General features: G+C 26.8%; 2 protein-coding genes across 4 annotated transcripts; one reads left to right on the top strand and one right to left on the bottom strand.

Annotated features, from left to right (window-relative positions):
- The first annotated feature begins 6,314 nt into the window (after positions 1 to 6,314).
- Positions 6,315 to 8,898, top strand: LOC122717188 (zinc finger HIT domain-containing protein 3). Its single transcript, XM_043941015.1, has 3 exons — positions 6,315 to 6,690; positions 7,646 to 7,974; positions 8,438 to 8,898. Exons 2-3 carry the CDS (start codon positions 7,904 to 7,906, stop codon positions 8,778 to 8,780), a joined length of 414 nt encoding a protein of 137 aa, XP_043796950.1. The 5' UTR covers positions 6,315 to 6,690; positions 7,646 to 7,903; the 3' UTR covers positions 8,781 to 8,898.
- Positions 8,899 to 9,161: 263 nt separating this feature from the next.
- LOC122717361 (beta-glucuronidase) lies at positions 9,162 to 16,711 on the bottom strand. 3 transcript variants are annotated; one of them, XM_043941381.1, is made up of 12 exons: positions 16,454 to 16,711; positions 15,147 to 15,276; positions 13,995 to 14,182; positions 13,614 to 13,712; positions 13,038 to 13,214; positions 12,327 to 12,559; positions 11,231 to 11,510; positions 10,662 to 10,936; positions 10,244 to 10,505; positions 9,851 to 10,039; positions 9,507 to 9,645; positions 9,162 to 9,427 (listed from the first exon to the last, which is right to left on the bottom strand). In XM_043941381.1, exons 3-12 carry the CDS (start codon positions 14,163 to 14,165, stop codon positions 9,243 to 9,245), a joined length of 2,010 nt encoding a protein of 669 aa, XP_043797316.1. In that variant the 5' UTR covers positions 14,166 to 14,182; positions 15,147 to 15,276; positions 16,454 to 16,711; the 3' UTR covers positions 9,162 to 9,242. The 3 variants fall into 3 exon arrangements, with proteins under 3 accessions (XP_043797316.1, XP_043797314.1, XP_043797315.1); XM_043941379.1 differs by lacking the exon at positions 15,147 to 15,276; XM_043941380.1 differs by lacking the exons at positions 15,147 to 15,276; positions 16,454 to 16,711 and adding an exon at positions 14,597 to 14,820.
- Between the last annotated feature and the right edge of the window lie 1,730 nt (positions 16,712 to 18,441).

The raw sequence follows: 18,441 nt of genomic DNA, 5'->3' as shown, positions 1-18,441 counted from the left end.
GGATTAAAAGGATAGAGCCATCTTTTTGCCCACTGGTTGCTTTTCAAAATTGTTCTTAATCTTTGCATTATCGATTGCATCAAATCCGATTAATGTATATATATATATATATAATAAAGTATATAAGTACATACATGTATATCTAGTTATAACATGTAAATATAATTCTAATATTTATCAATTCTAAATATATTTATTTTACATGAATGTCATTAATAATATGTACGTTTTGAAATAGAAAAATTTTTGATAAGTCATTCAATATTTTACATGAGATTTATCTAAAGAGATTATGTTGTTATATTGGGATGTATTCCTCGAGTCTTGCAAACGGACGAAAGTCCCACCGACCTTATGAAATTAAATCACGGTCGATGAAGACCTCATCCGGACACACTACTCGTGATAAGTCCATCTTGAAAATTTTCATCTTAATTTCCTTTTCTTCTAGATATCTGTGAATATTTAAAAAATTTTTTTTTTGCGTTTTCAAGAAAAGAATTTCTCAATTTTTATTTTTATTATTAGTTTTTGGTATTTAATAATTTTACAATTATTTGTGAGAGAGAATAAAAATATCGAATAAATATGTATTACGAGAAATAATTGAAGTTATTGAATTTCATTTATAAAATTAAAAATGAGTTAAAATTTAAGATAAGTTAAATAATTTGATTAAATACTTAATTTAGTTCAAATATTTGTTCAAATATTTTCTCATTATTTTCATCGAATTGTTTCTTAGAAGAAGAAAGAAAGAAGTTAGAAGAAGAATAAGAAATTAATGCAATATAAAATCTAGAATATTATAAATAAAGATAAATTTATGTAAGTAATATCTTGTAACATTTACATATTATTAGACTATATTTATAAAATAATTTTAACAATTTTAACAATCGGCATTTTTCAACATTCATGGAATATTATATTTTATAGATATATAAAAATTTCTCAAATCATGAATATTCATTGATCATTTATTCAATTATTCTTCAATTATTTCAATTACTTCAATAGATATTCTAATTGATTTTCTCTAGAACAAAATCTGCAAATTATTTATTTTTATTTTATTTTATTATAGACATATATTACATTCTTATAAATATATATGTTGGATTATCCATTGTAAGTTCATAATCTTTTTTACAGTTGCGCATATTTGATAAGATCGAATTATTTATTATAAATTTCTTAATGTTCACATTAAGAAAATTGTATCCAGTTCGATTCTAAATAAAATAAGCATCATTTCCCAAAATAGATTGTTTTTTAATACGTTTTCATCATAAACAAGTACTATATATGTATATGAGATTATTTAACAAATATCTACCGGTTAATGAATATTATTTACTATACTTAATGTAAAAAAAACATTTAGCCTGGAAATTTCGAAATCGCTTTATTTTTGTTTGAATTTTGTTCTAATGTATCTTGAATTAAGATGTTATCGAAAAATTACCTTCCTCTACGTTTCTGTAACATCGTTTCCTTCGTTTTTTTTCACTTCTATCCTCTATGTGAGAAGAAACGTAGTTCACAATTCTCGGAATATTGTTCAGGTAGTCACGAGTGTAAATGTTACTTATGACGTCATTCAAAGAATTTCTAATTCGAGAAAGACATAATGTAATATCGAAAGTATCGATTATTGATTTGAAAGATTCGTAAATAGTTCGATGATAGTTTCTATCGTTCACAACACTATTTAAAAATATTGTTTCACGATTTTTATCGATTATGTTGAATTTAAATTACGTTTTAAATATTTATTACAAACGAGGATAACTTTATTTAAGCGCGAATGTTCTTGAATTTTAGCAAAATGCTCGAGTTTACGGTGTTGTTGTCGTCATCGCCATTCTCATTATCGTAACTTATGAATTCACGTGTTACGTAAATTCCAGCACGATTTGCGCATCTCTGGCCAATTAGCAAGCGTCATTTTTATCGTATCGCCACGGTTCACGAAAAAGTCATTGACAAAAATTAACCAACGAAATTCTTTTTCCTTACTTTCTAATCGATTAATTTTCTAATAAAAGGATATTAACAAATGTTCAAAAATTCATAAATTTGTATTCACGTCAATTGATGTTTATAAAAAAACTTATTATTAAGTTTATATTTATAAAATTTCAAACGATTTCTTTTCTCTTATATAAAGAAAATCTTACGAAAAATCTTGATTAACCTTCACCAGAATGGAATAAGAATATATATTCATCTTTTATTTAATCTTTTAATCTAAACAAGAATACTTCTAACAATCTTTGAACAAAGGTATTTCAACTAATAACGGTATTATTGTCGCACGAAACATTTAACGAGCGTTTCTTTTTGCGAAACGTCAGCACGATGCGAAAGCAAATCGATTCACGTGACGTTACGCAACACTACGATTATGATAATTTTGAATTAAAGATTCGTAAGATAAAACAAAAATTAAATATATTTATTTTAATTCTATAAAAAATTCATTTCGTTGTTTGCGCTCTCTCTCTCTCACACACTTTCTTTCAAATATTTCATTTTTTTAACCTTACTCGTAGAGGATACATTAAACATTAAGTATAATGTATTATTGTAAATACGATGTGAATTATTTTAATATTTCATTATGTAAAGTATTTTAGAAATTTAAAATAGAGTTGTTAGTTAATGCTTTTAACAAGAAAATTAACGTCAAAACTATTTATACAAAACTATTTTTAACCACAATTAATTTAATTTTTTTTTTTTTTTTTATTTTTTTCAGTTAGTTCCTCAGGTATCGTATTTTCTTTTATTACTTACGTATTCATTGTAGTTTCTTTATAAAGAAAAATTGTTAATGAAAGATAAAATTTTTTGATCGAAAAAAAAGATTCAACGTTGTTTAAAATTTTAAATTAAATTAAAGCTTATACCTATTTCAAACCTATTTCGTGTAACAAAATCTATAACGAATTGAAGATTTAAAAACGTATTCAATATTTCATTCGATAACTAATACCAAGTTAAAGTAGTAGTCGTTACTTAGATAAAAAATGCAAATGAAACAACGATGTCGTTTTATACACATTTCATACACTTGATCCATTTTACTCGTGTGAAATATACGATTTGAAAATCATCACACAAGAAATTATCTGTGAATTATCTGAAGATCGGAAATGAGATTTCAAAGCATAAGATAAGTGGCGTGAATCAGAAGGAAATAAACTGTTTTCTCCAAACAGATTTTATTATTAACCACGTGTCATTTTAAAAAGATCGAAGCGAATCGAATCGAATCGAAATGCACAATTAAAGTAAAATTGTACTGTTGACAATATTACTAATAATAGAATAACACGATAATAATATTATTGGCCGTATATGGGCGTTTTAAGAAGTCTTCGATTGTCCAATCTTTTTGCTTTATCGAGCAGATCGGTCTCGGAACTTTTCCTAGGAGCGGTTGCTTCGAGTTTCCGCGTTCCAGGATCGCACTCAATTCTACGGCAACAGGATGAGAGAATGCTCCGCATACCGACCGTGGCTGCATTCCAAAGTTATTCAACTGCTAACGCAGTTGTTTGTCCCCATTTCGATTCAATCTTTTTTGCATTTCTTTCAAATTTCAAACAAATTATAGATTCAATATAACGATTTCCAATAAACTTGCTTTTCGTTCATTCGAATCTGTGTAAATGTGTATCCTGACGAGTATTTATTTGTCGCGAGAAAATAAGTGCAACAACGTATAAACAAAATTCGAAGGTAAATTTTCTTCGCATTAAAAAGCTTGTCACTTTTTCACGTTGTATTATATATTTTTTAATATCCATTATATTCCATTGTACACGTTATAAAGTATTGGCAATCCAATTAATTTATGATTGTAAATGTATATTTTATCGAATAAATATATTTCGATTTAAACGATTTAAATAATTTAATCTTTATCACTTTATTCTTATTTTTCGATTCGAATATCTTTTTCAATCTTTTCCTTATACTTAACATTTGAAAGAATTATTTTCCTAATGATACACACTACTATTATCAAATAAATCTCAATTGTTCTACATTGACATTTTGCAATAAACGTTGCAAAGATTTACATTTTTTTTATTCCAAGTTGACAAACGAAAGTTTGTTATCGTTTCGATAACTTTGAAAATATTTATTTTTTTACTTCTACATCTTTTTCCTTTTTGTTACAAAATATCAAAAATTCAAAAATTCATCGTGAAACGGATATAATCGACTTTCATAGCCCGGATACGGAAAGGATCGGAGTAGAAAAGCTGAAGTAGAACGTGTCGACAAAAGCAGCTGACACAAATTTCGATTACGTTGCAATCCTACGTGAGAATCCCTGTGTATTAAAAGAAAAAAAAAAACGATCGAAATCTCATGATGATCAAGGAGCGATCCGATGAATAGAAACAGCATCATTTATACGAGGAAACAAACGTGCACGAGACGGTTTTAAATAACGTCAGCGTAAAAATTAGAATTACCTACCGAGTGACGTATACTTTATTGAAACAAGTGTTCTGCTAAATCTGGCGCGTCACGATAATAAGTCGAGTAAATTGGTGCGGACGTTTGTACATATACTTCAAACACACGTGTTATAGGTAATATGTAATATTCCGAGTGAAACGAGACTTTATCTTTATAATACGTTCGTATAAATTCGTGACAAAGAGATCGTTTTGCGAAAAAATTGAATATAATCGAGAAGTGAGCAAAATTTGTTAAATATACTTATCTGAATAGCATATATCACAGAAGATTTAGCCACGTGAGAGCATAAGATCCGATTAATGATGTGAAGCTGAAATTTTGTATTCCATTTTGATTTGTCTAATTATTAAAACTAACAATTAGATATACAATTGTGTAACAAATATATAGTCGAGTCGACTTGATCACGTGAAACGAGGATACGAACACAATGGTAAATAAATGAACATAACCGCGTAAAATTGTTTTCGAACATGGTGCACTTGAAACCGGCAAGTGGGCCACTGTCATTCCCTTTGAACGATTTACAAAGAGGAAGTCGCGAACGGATATAGTGTCTCCATCTCTGACACGAATAGCACGTTGACTGCGAAGTTGACGTTACGAAGTACTGGAAAGAACTGGCCAACCAGAAGCCAACGAAACAAGATTCCTGCTATTTCTTCCTCCTCTTGAGGCTGCCGTTGCCTTGTCTTACCTTGCTTTGCCCAGCCTTGTCTTGCCTCGCCTCACTTTGTCTTCTTTCCTTCGCCTCGTCTTGTCTTATCTTGCATTGTCTTGCCTTATTGTGCCCACAACGTCATCATACGCGATCATCGTCGTGGTTCGTCATCTAACTTTGTGCAACATCTGACGTCATTCGACCTGTCGAGTCGACAGGGTCAAACAGCGTCACCAATGAGAACATTATCCACATTATAGTAATATTATCGAAAAATTTAGATATCGAACAAGTCAAAATTATCGTTAGTTATCGTTACAAATATCATAAATATAATTTATAATAAGATTATTAAATATTTATATTATATAATTATATAATTATAGAGTTAAATGCATAAAATTAATAAGGATCACGATATCACGATATCACGATATTTGTTTATTAAAAAAAAAAAAAACTTACAATATATTTTCTATTGTGTATCTTCTTTTCCATAATATATATTCTTATTGTAATAGGAAATCAAAATTTTGTAAAACGCAATTTTAAAATGTAAATAATATTAAAAACCATTTCTTATAATAACAACAAATTTGATAATGATTCGTAAATATTACATAAATATTAAAAAAAAATATTATTGTTATTCTAATTTAAAATATTGTTTGTTGAACTATTTGAATGTTTTGCATCTCAATATTTATGAGTGAAAAGTTATTTAATTTCAACTTATGATATATTGAAATAAAGCATAAATAAATCAGATATAAGAAATGATTAGATTAATATGTTGATAAGATATTATATAATTATGAATATAGATCTATACAGAAGAATTAATTAAAAGTATATATCGTATCAAGTTTTCAATTGCAATGAATTTTTTAATTTATATACAAGTTCAATCTATATATAAAATATATATTTAAAATTAAATTTAAAGTATAGCGAAAAGATCGTTATAGAAAATATTTAAGAATTCTAAAAATGAAAGAATGTCTCAAAAAACGAATAATCACAATAATATTAATGTTAGATATAATAAGAAAGAAAATATCTTAATAATACTAGAAAAAGATTCGTAAATTTACAATAATATAAACAATGAAAGAATAATGACATAAAGAAATATTTGCAAACATGTGCGGATCGAAAAATAGAATTGTATACGGGATTCGTTATCGATCCGATTCTGTCCGGTTATCCGACTATTCCGGAGCATTCGTATCTCGTATCAAGATGTGTCACGGTTGGTCATGGTATTCCGGTCGACGTTGGTAGCACTGCTAGGTCGGTTAACCTGGCCCAGAAACTAAGCCGGAACTGTTCGAGGAATCAATGACCTTGGCACGAGTAATGCCAGGACATGCGATCGTTTGCGAGGAAGAAAGTCCATTCGCATTTGTTGTGCTATGGAGCGGAGTCAAAAATTTCACACTCGTAACTAGGACTTTTTATTCGAAACATGAAACGATATGAAAGTGGAGAGATTGAGATGAAATACAGTGATAAAATTTAAAGTACGTATTCAAAGTTGATATAAATTGAATGTTTGATTAAATTTGTTATGCGTTATATGATTAATTCTTTCGAAATAATTTAAGCAAGAAAAAAGAAAAAAATTAAGAAATTTTTTAAAAAAATTTTTTTTAAAACTTTTTATAAAATTATACGTAAAAATGAAAAAACAAATTAATAAAAAAAACTTCTAAATAAACGATTTTTATTATTCTTATTATTCCAATGAAATATAAGTATTGTAAAATAAAGAAACGAAATTTATTTTATCAAATTATTAATATTAATCTTATATTTCATATTTGTTTGATATGCATGTAATTTATATAATAGAATATTTTATGTTATAACACAATTATGTTTAAAATCAAGCTATTTAGATGCTAAAGAAATTGTTCACTTGTAACAATGCTGTAAATATTAATATCGCGTTCAAATTCTATCTCAATTTTTCTTCGTGAAAATAGTTACGAATCATGATAAGAATTTTAATTTTGACATCAAATATTAAACAACAAAAGGATAGTAAATATACAAAACTATAAAAATGAATTTAATTCTTTGAAAATTAAGAAATTATTTATTCTGTATTCTAATATTCTATTTGTTATAAATTTTATAATGTTTTAGAATAAATACGATTTTAAATACATTGAATTATATATTATGTGATTTGTATTTTTTTTTATAATATTTGTGATAGATATATTTTAAACTATTTTTTTCTTTTAACAATTACAATTAAATTTCTTTTAAATAAATTAATAATAAATAAGTGCTTTTTTTAAATCTTAATTTTATTCAATATTATATCTTATTTTAATAAAATATATATTTCAGATTAATATCAATTTAAATTGAAACAATTTTTTAACAATTTATAAGAAAAATTATCATTAAATAAGATATACGATAATAATAAATATTTTACATTAATCTTTATAACAAAATTCGCAGAGAAAAATATTTCGCTGATGAAAATTGAAAAAGATTGATATTTATAATGCACATATCTAATTGTCGTTTACTGTTTTATAATATTTTTTATTCAAAATAACACACGCTTTTCCCTAAGGATAAATCGTGTGATCAAACATAACCAAAAGTTATGTGATCAAATATAAACAATATAGAATAAGAATAAGAATTATATAAAATCAGCAATAAAAAATTAATTTTACTTATTGAAATAATTATTCATAACGTTGGATTATTATGGCAAAAGTTTGTTGCATATGTGAAAAAACAGAATGTTTATATAAGTGTCCTGTGTGTAAAGAACCGTAGTAAGTATCTATTTTTAGAGGTTATTTTTATAATTATCACATTTAAGATTTAAGTTATAAATTTTGACATATAATAAGTTTTAACAATATGAATAAATATATTGAAATGTCGTTATTGAAATTAAATAATTTTTATCAATAACAAATATATAACTAAATATTGCATAATTTAAAAACACAATATAGTACAATTTATTCATATGATACATAAACAATAATCTGTTATAAATATTATTTTATTTTTTAATTATTTATTTTATTTATTCCATTTTAATGTTTTTTCAAATCATTTTACTCATGCAATATATTTATGTTATAATTATATTATAATATAAATATATAATTATAATAATATAATATTATAAGAAATTCTTTTAATTAAGCATTAAGATACTATAAAAATAGAAAAATAATGAAATATAATTTTATTAATTATTGTATTAATTATTATTATGTGTATTAGTTGTTCCGTAGGTTGCTGTAAGAAGCATAAAGAAAATAATTGTCAACCGTTCCAGATTCAGGAAAATAAAGTTACAGAAGATATAAAAGATAGCGAGAATGAATATGAATTTCCAACAGAGGATACAGTTTCGGTTGAAAAATTGAAACAGTTGCGTCATAGTAAAGAATTAATAGAATGCTTAAAAAATCCACATGTTCGAAATATAATGCGTGGTATTTTAATTGACAAGAATCCAACAAAAGCCATTGCTTTAGCTATGACTGAACCAATATTCGTAGAAATGGCAGATGCATGTTTAAAAGTTGTTGAACCTCAAATTAGTGACGATGAATCACGTTAATGTACATAGATCTATGTTATATTAGATTAAATGTTATTATATATACATAAATTATACAATAAATGTATTTATATAAATATGTAATGACACATATATAATGAAATATTTATCTTTTTTTCATTTTATTTATAAATTATAATATAATTTTTTTAATTTAATTGATAAAATTTTAAAATTGTTATAAAAACAAGCGAAATAAAGATGAAATTTTTTTTATAAAACATTTATTAAAAATTTAAGGTAATTTATATAAATATAAAAATACATTGATAATTTATATACATTTTAGTATCGACATTAAAAATAGCAATATTTCCATAAAAATAAAAATTGCATATTAAAAGAGAAAAAAAAACAAAAAGCATACAATTTTTTTTACAATATTTATCTATAAACAAATAACAATAAGTTTTTCTTGAAAAAATAGTTGAAACAAAAGTAGCAAAATATTAAAATATTTTATTATAGCTTTCTTGAATGAAAAGAATAATGAAGAGAAATATAATCTTCGAGATCCGTTGGTATTTCTGTACCATCCAATTCTTTTTGAAGAGAATAATATCTTTTTCGAAGATGATAAGCCGCCATTTTTGGTTGTCTATCTCTTGTGAATACACCTTTTTTATTACCACCTACTCTGATATATGCTATAAATATAAATTATTAATATAATTATTATACTCGATTATTTTTATTTTGCCGATATTTATAATTTTTGTTGCTTACTTTGAGCTGTTCGAAAATCAGCAAAATTCCAAATAAATTCACCAATAAAAAATCCCTCATTTCTCAATTGATCAAATGCTACAAAATGTCTAGATAATACATTTTTCTGATATTCTTCGCTCCATATATATTCAGGCAACTAAAAATATTTTAAAAATAAATTAAAATTTCAGTTTACATGTCATTTTCGATGTATAATTTAACTCGTATAAATTTACTATATAGATTATGCAGATTTTAAACTATAATATAAAATTATAAAATTTAATTGTTCTTCATTTTATTATATTTTACTTATGCATATTTACTTATACATATTTACTTATAATTACACGATATCTTACTTCGTGTAATCCAGGCATAGTATCAGCTCCATACTCGGTCATAAGAACAGGCTTGTTATATTTTCTATGCCATGCTTCAGCTTCGGCTATAACTCGATTTGTTATTGAATCGAGACGGCCTGGATTATGGTACCAAGCGTTATAACGATTAAAACTAATTACATCAAGATATTCACCAGCTTTATCTTCCTACAAAATAATACAATTTTTATTAGAAAATTTTTTTCGATCGATGCTCGGAGATCGGAATTGGGAAATAATCACTTTTCGATACAATCGTTGATTTTAACTATTAATAATTGACAAAATAATAAATTGTTACTTCGAAATGTGAAAAAAAGCAAAGTAGCAATAATTCATATAACCTATAAATGATTCATTTATGCAAGTAACCTGAACTGTTCGAGCCATGGCAATGGTAATTGGCCTGGTAGGATCGAGCGCTTTCGTATGATGAGCAACTTGTTTAAAGTATTCGCCAGCTTCTGGAAGTTGAGTCCTCGGTTCATTAGCGATTGACCACATGATTACCGAAGGCCGATTCTTATCTCTCCTTATAAGCTCCGATAATGAATCTTTGTGACGGGAAAGAAGCATCGGTGAAAAATTCTCGGTATCCACCGAAGGACATTCGTCGATAATGAGAAAACCTAACCTTTGAAAAAGAGATAAAACAAGAGATACGTTACGGTTCGAAGATCGAGTCAACAAGTGTAATTTCAATCTTTTTCAATCAAAAATTTCAAAAATTCATTCTAATCATTTTCAATCTTTAACATATATCAAGATCGATGAAATTAATAATAATTACCGATCCGCCAAATCGAGTATTTCGTCGCTGTAAGGATAATGACTAGTTCTGTAAGCATTAGCACCGATCCATTGAAGCAACTCGTGGTCCCTGGCAACGGTGACTAAATCCAGACCCCGTCCTCTTAATATCGAGTCCTCGTGTTTACCGAACCCTCGCATGTACACAGGTTTATCGTTAAGTAACAAACTCGTATTTGTCCATGTCAATGTCCTTATACCAATTGGAAGTCTGTAGACGTCCATCTTGGTGTCATTTACCACCGATAATGTAACCTTGGAATTATAACTTATTATGTACATCATTATGATTTTCACAATGATCGATCGAGATTTAACGTTTTCATCGTGTAGAAAAGAAAAGAATCTGGAATATTATATCTCCCTTTGAAGGAGATCAACACGAGATAGATTGTCTTAAGATTAAAAGAAAATAGATATTTCGATTATTCTTTTGAAAGAAAAAAAAAAAATATTTTCCCGAAGCAACCATATATATTTTTTTCTCAAATTTATTTTTAATTGTGAAAAAGTGGGAGGAAATGGAAGAGAAAATAGAATGATACATACTTTTAACGTGTAAAGATATCCAGGATTAGAACTCATACCCCTAGGCCACCAAAGATTAGGAAATGGTACTTTCAGAGTGCCGGAAAATCCGTAAATAGGCTCTTGCACGGCTAAATTATCCTTGGCATCGAGTAAGCTTACTCTACAGATAGGGATTTCATGCTCGTACAAACCTGCTGGCTCAATTATATACTTTACGATACCGACATCACCGATTAGTCCCGTCCTTACGCTTATATCTTCAATATAGACGCGCGGTTTCGTATATAACAAAACGGGCCTGAAATTTAAAAAGGTTACATTAGCATTTTTATCTTATCTAATATATCTGGTCGCGTGAAAGCTGGTGAAGTCATTCGCGTATCCTTTTCATTGTAAGTAAATTATTCCGTTTTAGGCGACTTCTTTTTTTTTTTTTTTTTTTTTTTTCTTAAATAACATTGTTAAATAATTTACACGGATCAACCAGTAATTTGAATATTAAAAAAAAAAAATCAATTATAATCAATTATAAAATCAATAAATTCAAATTTATTAATATTTCAACATGAATAATATTTATATTTCAAGAATCAAATTCTTTCTATGCAGATAATTTACTTTCATTTCACAATATAGTTATAATAATTATTATTATAATTTCAACATTAACAATTTATATTATTATAGATTTATTTTTATTAAAAAATCATAATATTGAAATTATTTGAACAATTATTCCAATTATTGTTCTTTTAATTATTTGTTTCCCATCGTTAAAAATTTTGTATTTAATTGATGAAATTATTAATCCATTTTTTTTCAATCAAATCAATTGGTCATCAATGATATTGATCATATTGAGTATCCTGAATTTAATAATATTGAATTTGATTCTTATATATTAAATTATAGAAATTTAAATCAATTTCGATTATTAGAAACTGATAATTATTCCAATAAGAATTCCATTACTTCCTTAACAATTAATTACTTCCTCAACAAATCGACGAATTACAATTGGAACATAAGAATGTTCGATATTCGATGTAAAAAAAAAAAAAAAAAAANNAAAAAAAAAAAAAAAAAAAAAAGAAAAAAAAATGAATATTCTCACCTGTGTATGCCAGCATAGTTGAAAAAGTCAAAAGTGTAAGTTTGCTGGTGTATAGTTCCATTATCGACAGCAGTTTCGACAATTTTTCCTTGCGGGACACTTGTTTGAAGCAAAGTATTATCAACTGCAACTGTTATGCGATTTTTACCGCCGTAAATCAAATACGAAGATATCTCGGCTTCGAATGGAAGATGACCGATTTCATGGTTAGTTACAAAGTCATTGTTTATCCACTATAACGTGAAAGGGAGTACTTATGTGTAAAGAGAAACATTTAAACGATCTTAATTTTCTTCTTTCTAATATTAGCTCAACATCATCATAAACGATGAGAGTGAATTGCTTCTATTCTTGATATACCCGTTGATCAATCTAATTCAAAGATTTTATTCACTTCACTTTTTGAAGAATGCCATTTTGACGACAAATGATGAAAGTAAACGAAAGTGTTAATTGCCAATCTCGATGATGAAATTTTCGAGGAAATAATGTATTGTATATCACTTTATCTTTACCTCTGTGCGAAAAATCCTGCTTAAAATTCAATGGTGATGTAATTTTTTTTTTGGAAATTTAAACAATATTTTACAGATATATAATAAAATATATATATATATATTGAACATGCATATTAATAATTGGTAAAAAAAAATCACGATGAAAGACAAATGATTGGAAAGGCAAGATGTTTATTAAATATAAAATAATTACCACTTGTGCGAGATAATGCACGGAGCCAAATCTGACAAAGACCCTTTGCTCTCGCCAAGAGGAAGGCACGAAGAAGGTTCGTTGATACCAAACAGCGCCTAAGTGATCCCTCAATTCGCTGGATGTTGTGATGTCATTATACGACGAGGGAACGGGCATTTGCATCACTTTTCCCACCTATAAGACGAGAAGTGGTCCATATTAGTGAATCCTTGTGTTGACAACGCGTAATTTTATGAAAATTAATATTTACGAAACTTCAAGTTCCATATCTTTGTGCAACTTTGATAAGTGGGATATGAAATCATTTATATTATGTGATAACACTTTAAATTCATTTCGAATCGTAAAGCGAAATTACGCGATTCGATCGAAAAATCTACGATTGATTGCCAATTCAATTCTTCAAACTTTAATCAGTTCCATGATTATAATTATGAGAGCGTTTATATTAATATTAATATCGCCATTTTAATTATCGCTTTATGAATTATTCAAATCGATAAAAAAATACGAGGTTAGGTTAAGCATTTTCATTAGCAATAATTGGGATTAATATGATCAATTTTACAATACCTTTGATAATTCATCTGCAAACCATGCTTCTTTATAACCCTTAAGAGTATCTCCCGATGGAGAAATCACAAAATCCCACATACCATCCAATGATTTCACCTTAATGAAAAGTTAATTCATTAATTTAATAATTAAATAAATTTTGAAAATTTTTAAATTCAAATCAATTTCACATTCGTCTTTATTTAGTGAGATAAAATTTAATTTTGAAAAAGAGAATTTTTTTTTCATGTTTTAAAATATAACATACGTACGTTATCTGTTTTGTTTGAATAATTAAGATTGTGATATGATATTTAAAAAAATAAATAAATAAATAAATATTTTATAAAAAGACTTGTGATGATACACAACGCAACGGAGAAAGGTTTGAAGGATTACTTCTCGCGATTCACTTTCTCGTGGATAGAGCATTCCAGGAAGAGGCGATGGTGCTTCTTCTTCCTTTGGTAAAGGTGAATATTCTATATTCGGTGTTTCAGGATACTCGAATTCTGGTCCCAATTCTCCGCCCATCACCGCGCTAATTGAAAGGAAAACTAGACACCACATTTTTCCTGCTAATTATTCTGAAAAAAAAGGGAAGATGAAATATTAAAATTCATTAATAAATATATTTTTGTTTATTTCGAATAAGATAAGAAATTTTTAATTTTTAAATAATTTCAATTAGCATTAGTTAAGAATATTTTCGTGATCACAACGAAATTTTATTAATACGTAATATTTTATTATTAAATATCGAAAAGCTTTAGATGAAAATGATAGAAATGATAGATGATAAATTTTTGCCTTTTTTGTTGCAATATTGTGTTACGCGTATTGCATACACCATTTCAAAATTATTTTAATTTTTCCTCTTATTATTTGTATATATATATATATGTATGTATGTATTAAGAATAGCCAAATGCATGATGGTCAAAGGGGATCTCACCAACGAGATAAACGCTGTATATTGATAATGAATTATTGAAACGTACTATTAGTCAATATTTAATAATTATATGCTTATAATAATAAAAATTCCTATAATATAACTTCACGGTCACCACGATGGTATAAGACATACGATAAAAAAAGATAAAACTTATATTAACGATTATTAAATATTCAACGTTAAAACATTATTTTTATTTAAATGATAACAAAACAATAACGACTTAATCTCCATCGACGTAAAAAATAGATAGGAAAAGTATAGTAATAGAACAGAAATGAGCGTATGAGGAAGAGAAGCATTTTCAAGTTGTTATTTATAATCCATGAAAAGATGTAAAATTGATTACGTATTATGAGATATAACGAGAAAAATATGAAGGTAAACTCGCGAGAGATAAACTGCTCTCTCAAATCGAATAAAAAGATTTCGTGTTCTTTCAAATTTAATCGATATTTATTTGAGTTAATACGATTATTTATCAAAGATAAGATTACTCCCACTTTCGTGTTTCTCAAACAAGATGGAATTGTTGAATCTAATGCACGGTGAATCGTTAACCTAATATAAAAATAGGTGTAACTGGTGTGTACCATAGGGTCTCGTTCATAGCAATATCGGCTTCCTGGCACGGTGCCCTCCTACGAGAGCAGACTTCCCTTCCCAAAGCATCAAATCGTTTCCTCGTGTCGCACATGTACAGCATCGGTGCTGTCCCTAATTCTTCGAATAGACATTACGAGAATTTAACGATTACAGTTATCTGTTACGATGAGAATGATATTTTCGCATATACTACTATATCAATAATGCCACTGAATATACTCATGCTTTGCAAATATCTATGAATTTTCTATCATCGAATCGCTAATTTCTATTCCATATTTCGATAAGGATTGTTTTACCTTCATATACCACTGTATAGATATATCTCGCAAACAAATAAAATATCATTTCGAATAATATGTTATTTCGTAACTATTTCGAAGAATGCCATTTCCACGATTCATGAGAAAACGATTTTATCAAAGCTTTATTTATATTTGTAGCTTTCATTTCTACGATACGACGTTTTCTTTTTCCATTGGAATTAAACAATAATACGTTCGACGTATGCGCAATGAGATTTCATTTTTAATGATTCTAAAAAACATTATTTTGTGCCTATGCTATGATTGTATGCTTTACGATTGTCTCTATCAATTAATAAAATGATATATAAAAATTACTAATATTTCATATTTTAAATGTTATAGTTTATCAGATATTTCTAATTTTAAGATTAGAAAGATTCTAAGATTAAAAAGATATATATAATCGGAAAAAAATATTGATGTAATGTTAATTAAATCTAAGATAAATAGTGATAAAAATATTTATATAGTTATAAAAGAAAAGATTAATTTTCGATTATATAAAATAAAAGAAAGATAAAAGAAAAATAAAATTCTTGGCGAGAATATTTTTTTATTCCTATTACGATTAATCATTTTACTTCATAATTTTTCATTAATAGATAATTAGAGGAATAATTTTTCAAATTTTTTATCGTACTTTTCCGGAATGAAACGGAAAAATGTCGCAAAGAAATAATTACTTCTCTGTTAAACTTTGCACAAAAATTTATAACTTATCGACTTATTGAATCTAGAACAAAAGAAGCACGTGCTTGTGAAAGAACAGTGACATCGTTACATACCAAACAGTTGTTCTTTTATTCGAAACGGTACGTATAGATACTTAACCTTATTAAATCGTTTTCTCTCACGGTTAATTTTAATATTTGACGTTAATGTATTACAAATATGAAAGATTTCGATTTCTCTTCGAGCGAGGGAAAAAGTTAAGTTAAATTTCTATATATTTCGAGCTACAAGATTCAAGGATGCACCACACTCACCTTTGCTGTCGTTAGATTAAAAATTTGGTCGAACCGAATTTTCGCATCACAGGCACGTAAAAATTGGTGAAATCGATTGTTAATTGTCCAACGATCGCGAAAAGGAGAAATTACGTTGTGTTTTAGGACGCGGTTAATTCAGCATTGCGACGTCGCCGTGTCGTTTTAATTCGACACGTTCTCTACCGTCGAGTCGAGATCTTACACGCCACTAGACCAGAGATTCGGTTATGTTGTGTTGTTATACCTATCCCATCGGACTACACTGTGCTTCGCTAACCGACTGGTCTGCTTTTATATATCGGGTGTCCCTGATCAATCGGCGGGGACATTGTATTATACAGTAGGATATTCCTGTAAACGTGTGACTTCTTTATGCAAAATTTAATCGTAAACATCGATTTCCAGCATTGAATTTTTTTCTTCTTTTTCTACTTTCTATTTTTTTATTTTTTAAAAATTGATATTTTATTTCAATAAAAAATTTTATCATAATAATTCGTAAATAATCACTCGACGATGTATTTTAAAGTGTTGTGAATAAATAGAAAATCGCAATTATTTACATAGATATATTCCACTTTAACTATATCTAATCATTCACTAGTGGTGAAGTAATAGCACGGTTGTTTCGACAAAATTGAATCATTAAAATGTAATCAGCTAGCAGATATCTTAATTTAAGTGTCTTAAGATTCTGACTAAATCTTAAATTAATATTTTGTGTAAACAGAAAATAATTCGTTGACAATTGTTTTAAAGTGAATTTCTTATTCAATATCTTGTCTTATCTTTGCTGCCTTCAAGATTGCGTTATTGCGATAACACTGTTTCAATTTTTATCATTGCGCTATTTTACTTGACGCCAGATAATAAAGTTTTCTTTAAAAAGTAAACCAATGTGCTATTTAAACTTTTTCTATTTACTAGATATTCATCATTCTGTAAAAAAAAAAAAATCGTTTAAGAAGATAGAATATGATAGAAAAGATATATTTATTAAGAGGAGAAAGAGAAATTACTTATATTTTCAAAAATGTACGATTGCAAATATTATACATTAAATATTTAATATAAATATTATTTTGTTTCATCTGTACGTTTGAATACGTTCTTCAAAGCGTGTAAGTGCGTAACTGGTAATTTTGATCTGTCGTGTTACGCCTCCAGCGGTATATTGATGGTAGGGTATAATTTTGTGTAAAATAAAAGACAGTCAGTTTATTATTAATGTTCTTTACTGCGGAGAAATCTTTAATATTACTTGTTTGCATAATTATTCATCGCTGTAATCTTAAGTGGTTCTGACAATTAAATTTATTTGATTATTCTCGTTCTATTTTAATATTTTGATCTATTAAAAATTATAGATCTCTGTCAATCGTTAAAGACACTAACTAAGAGAAATTAAGTATAAAAATCTACAAATTGCTAAATTATTTTATTAAAAATAAATCAAATTAACAAGTTAAATAAAAAATTTTCAATTGTTTACATTAAAAGGACTTATCTATGAATAATTCATGAATTTGTAAATTAAAAATTATATTTGTATTTTTTACTACAATGTAATGAAAATAATAAAAATTTGAAAGATTTTTTTTTTAATTTAAATTTAATTTAAATATAATGCTATTAATTAATGCTAAATTTATTTATACATATTACTAAATATTATTATAAACATTGTAAATATTAATATATATCTATATAAAAAATTCGTATATTTATGATAATTTAAGCTTTTTAACATTAAGATTTTTAAAATTTTTAATCAATTTTTAAATTTTTTAATCAAATAACAAAATTAATCATTAGAACTGCCTTTTCCGTGTATAAATTTTGCAGAGCAAATAGAGTAAATAATGAGAAACAAAAATAAACAAAAAATTGTAAAATCAATGCCATCTTTAGAGTGCTGCAAATTAAATAAAGAAAGGATAAAAAATAGTAGAAATAGTAAAATAGTAGAATTGAGAAGAATAGTG

Source organism: Apis laboriosa, unplaced genomic scaffold, assembly GCF_014066325.1.
Source record: "Apis laboriosa isolate Shangri-la unplaced genomic scaffold, ASM1406632v1 scaffold4_cov146, whole genome shotgun sequence".
NCBI classification, from domain to species: Eukaryota; Metazoa; Arthropoda; class Insecta; order Hymenoptera; family Apidae; genus Apis; species Apis laboriosa.
Note: the sequence above shows the minus strand (reverse complement) of the source record. Positions and strands in the feature narration are given on the sequence as shown.

Coding starts and splice junctions, on each gene's coding strand:
- LOC122717188 (XM_043941015.1), top strand. CDS start 7,904: ATGGCAAAAGTTTGTTGCATATGTGAAAAAACAGAATGTTTATATAAG. Junction 7,975..8,437: donor CCTGTGTGTAAAGAACCGTA/GTAAGTATCTAT, acceptor TATGTGTATTAG/TTGTTCCGTAGGTTGCTGTA.
- LOC122717361 (XM_043941381.1), bottom strand. CDS start 14,165: ATGTGGTGTCTAGTTTTCCTTTCAATTAGCGCGGTGATGGGCGGAGAA. Junction 13,713..13,994: donor GAGAAAGTGAATCGCGAGAA/GTAATCCTTCAA, acceptor CTTTTCATTAAG/GTGAAATCATTGGATGGTAT. Junction 10,506..10,661: donor ATACTCGATTTGGCGGATCG/GTAATTATTATT, acceptor TCTTTTTCAAAG/GTTAGGTTTTCTCATTATCG.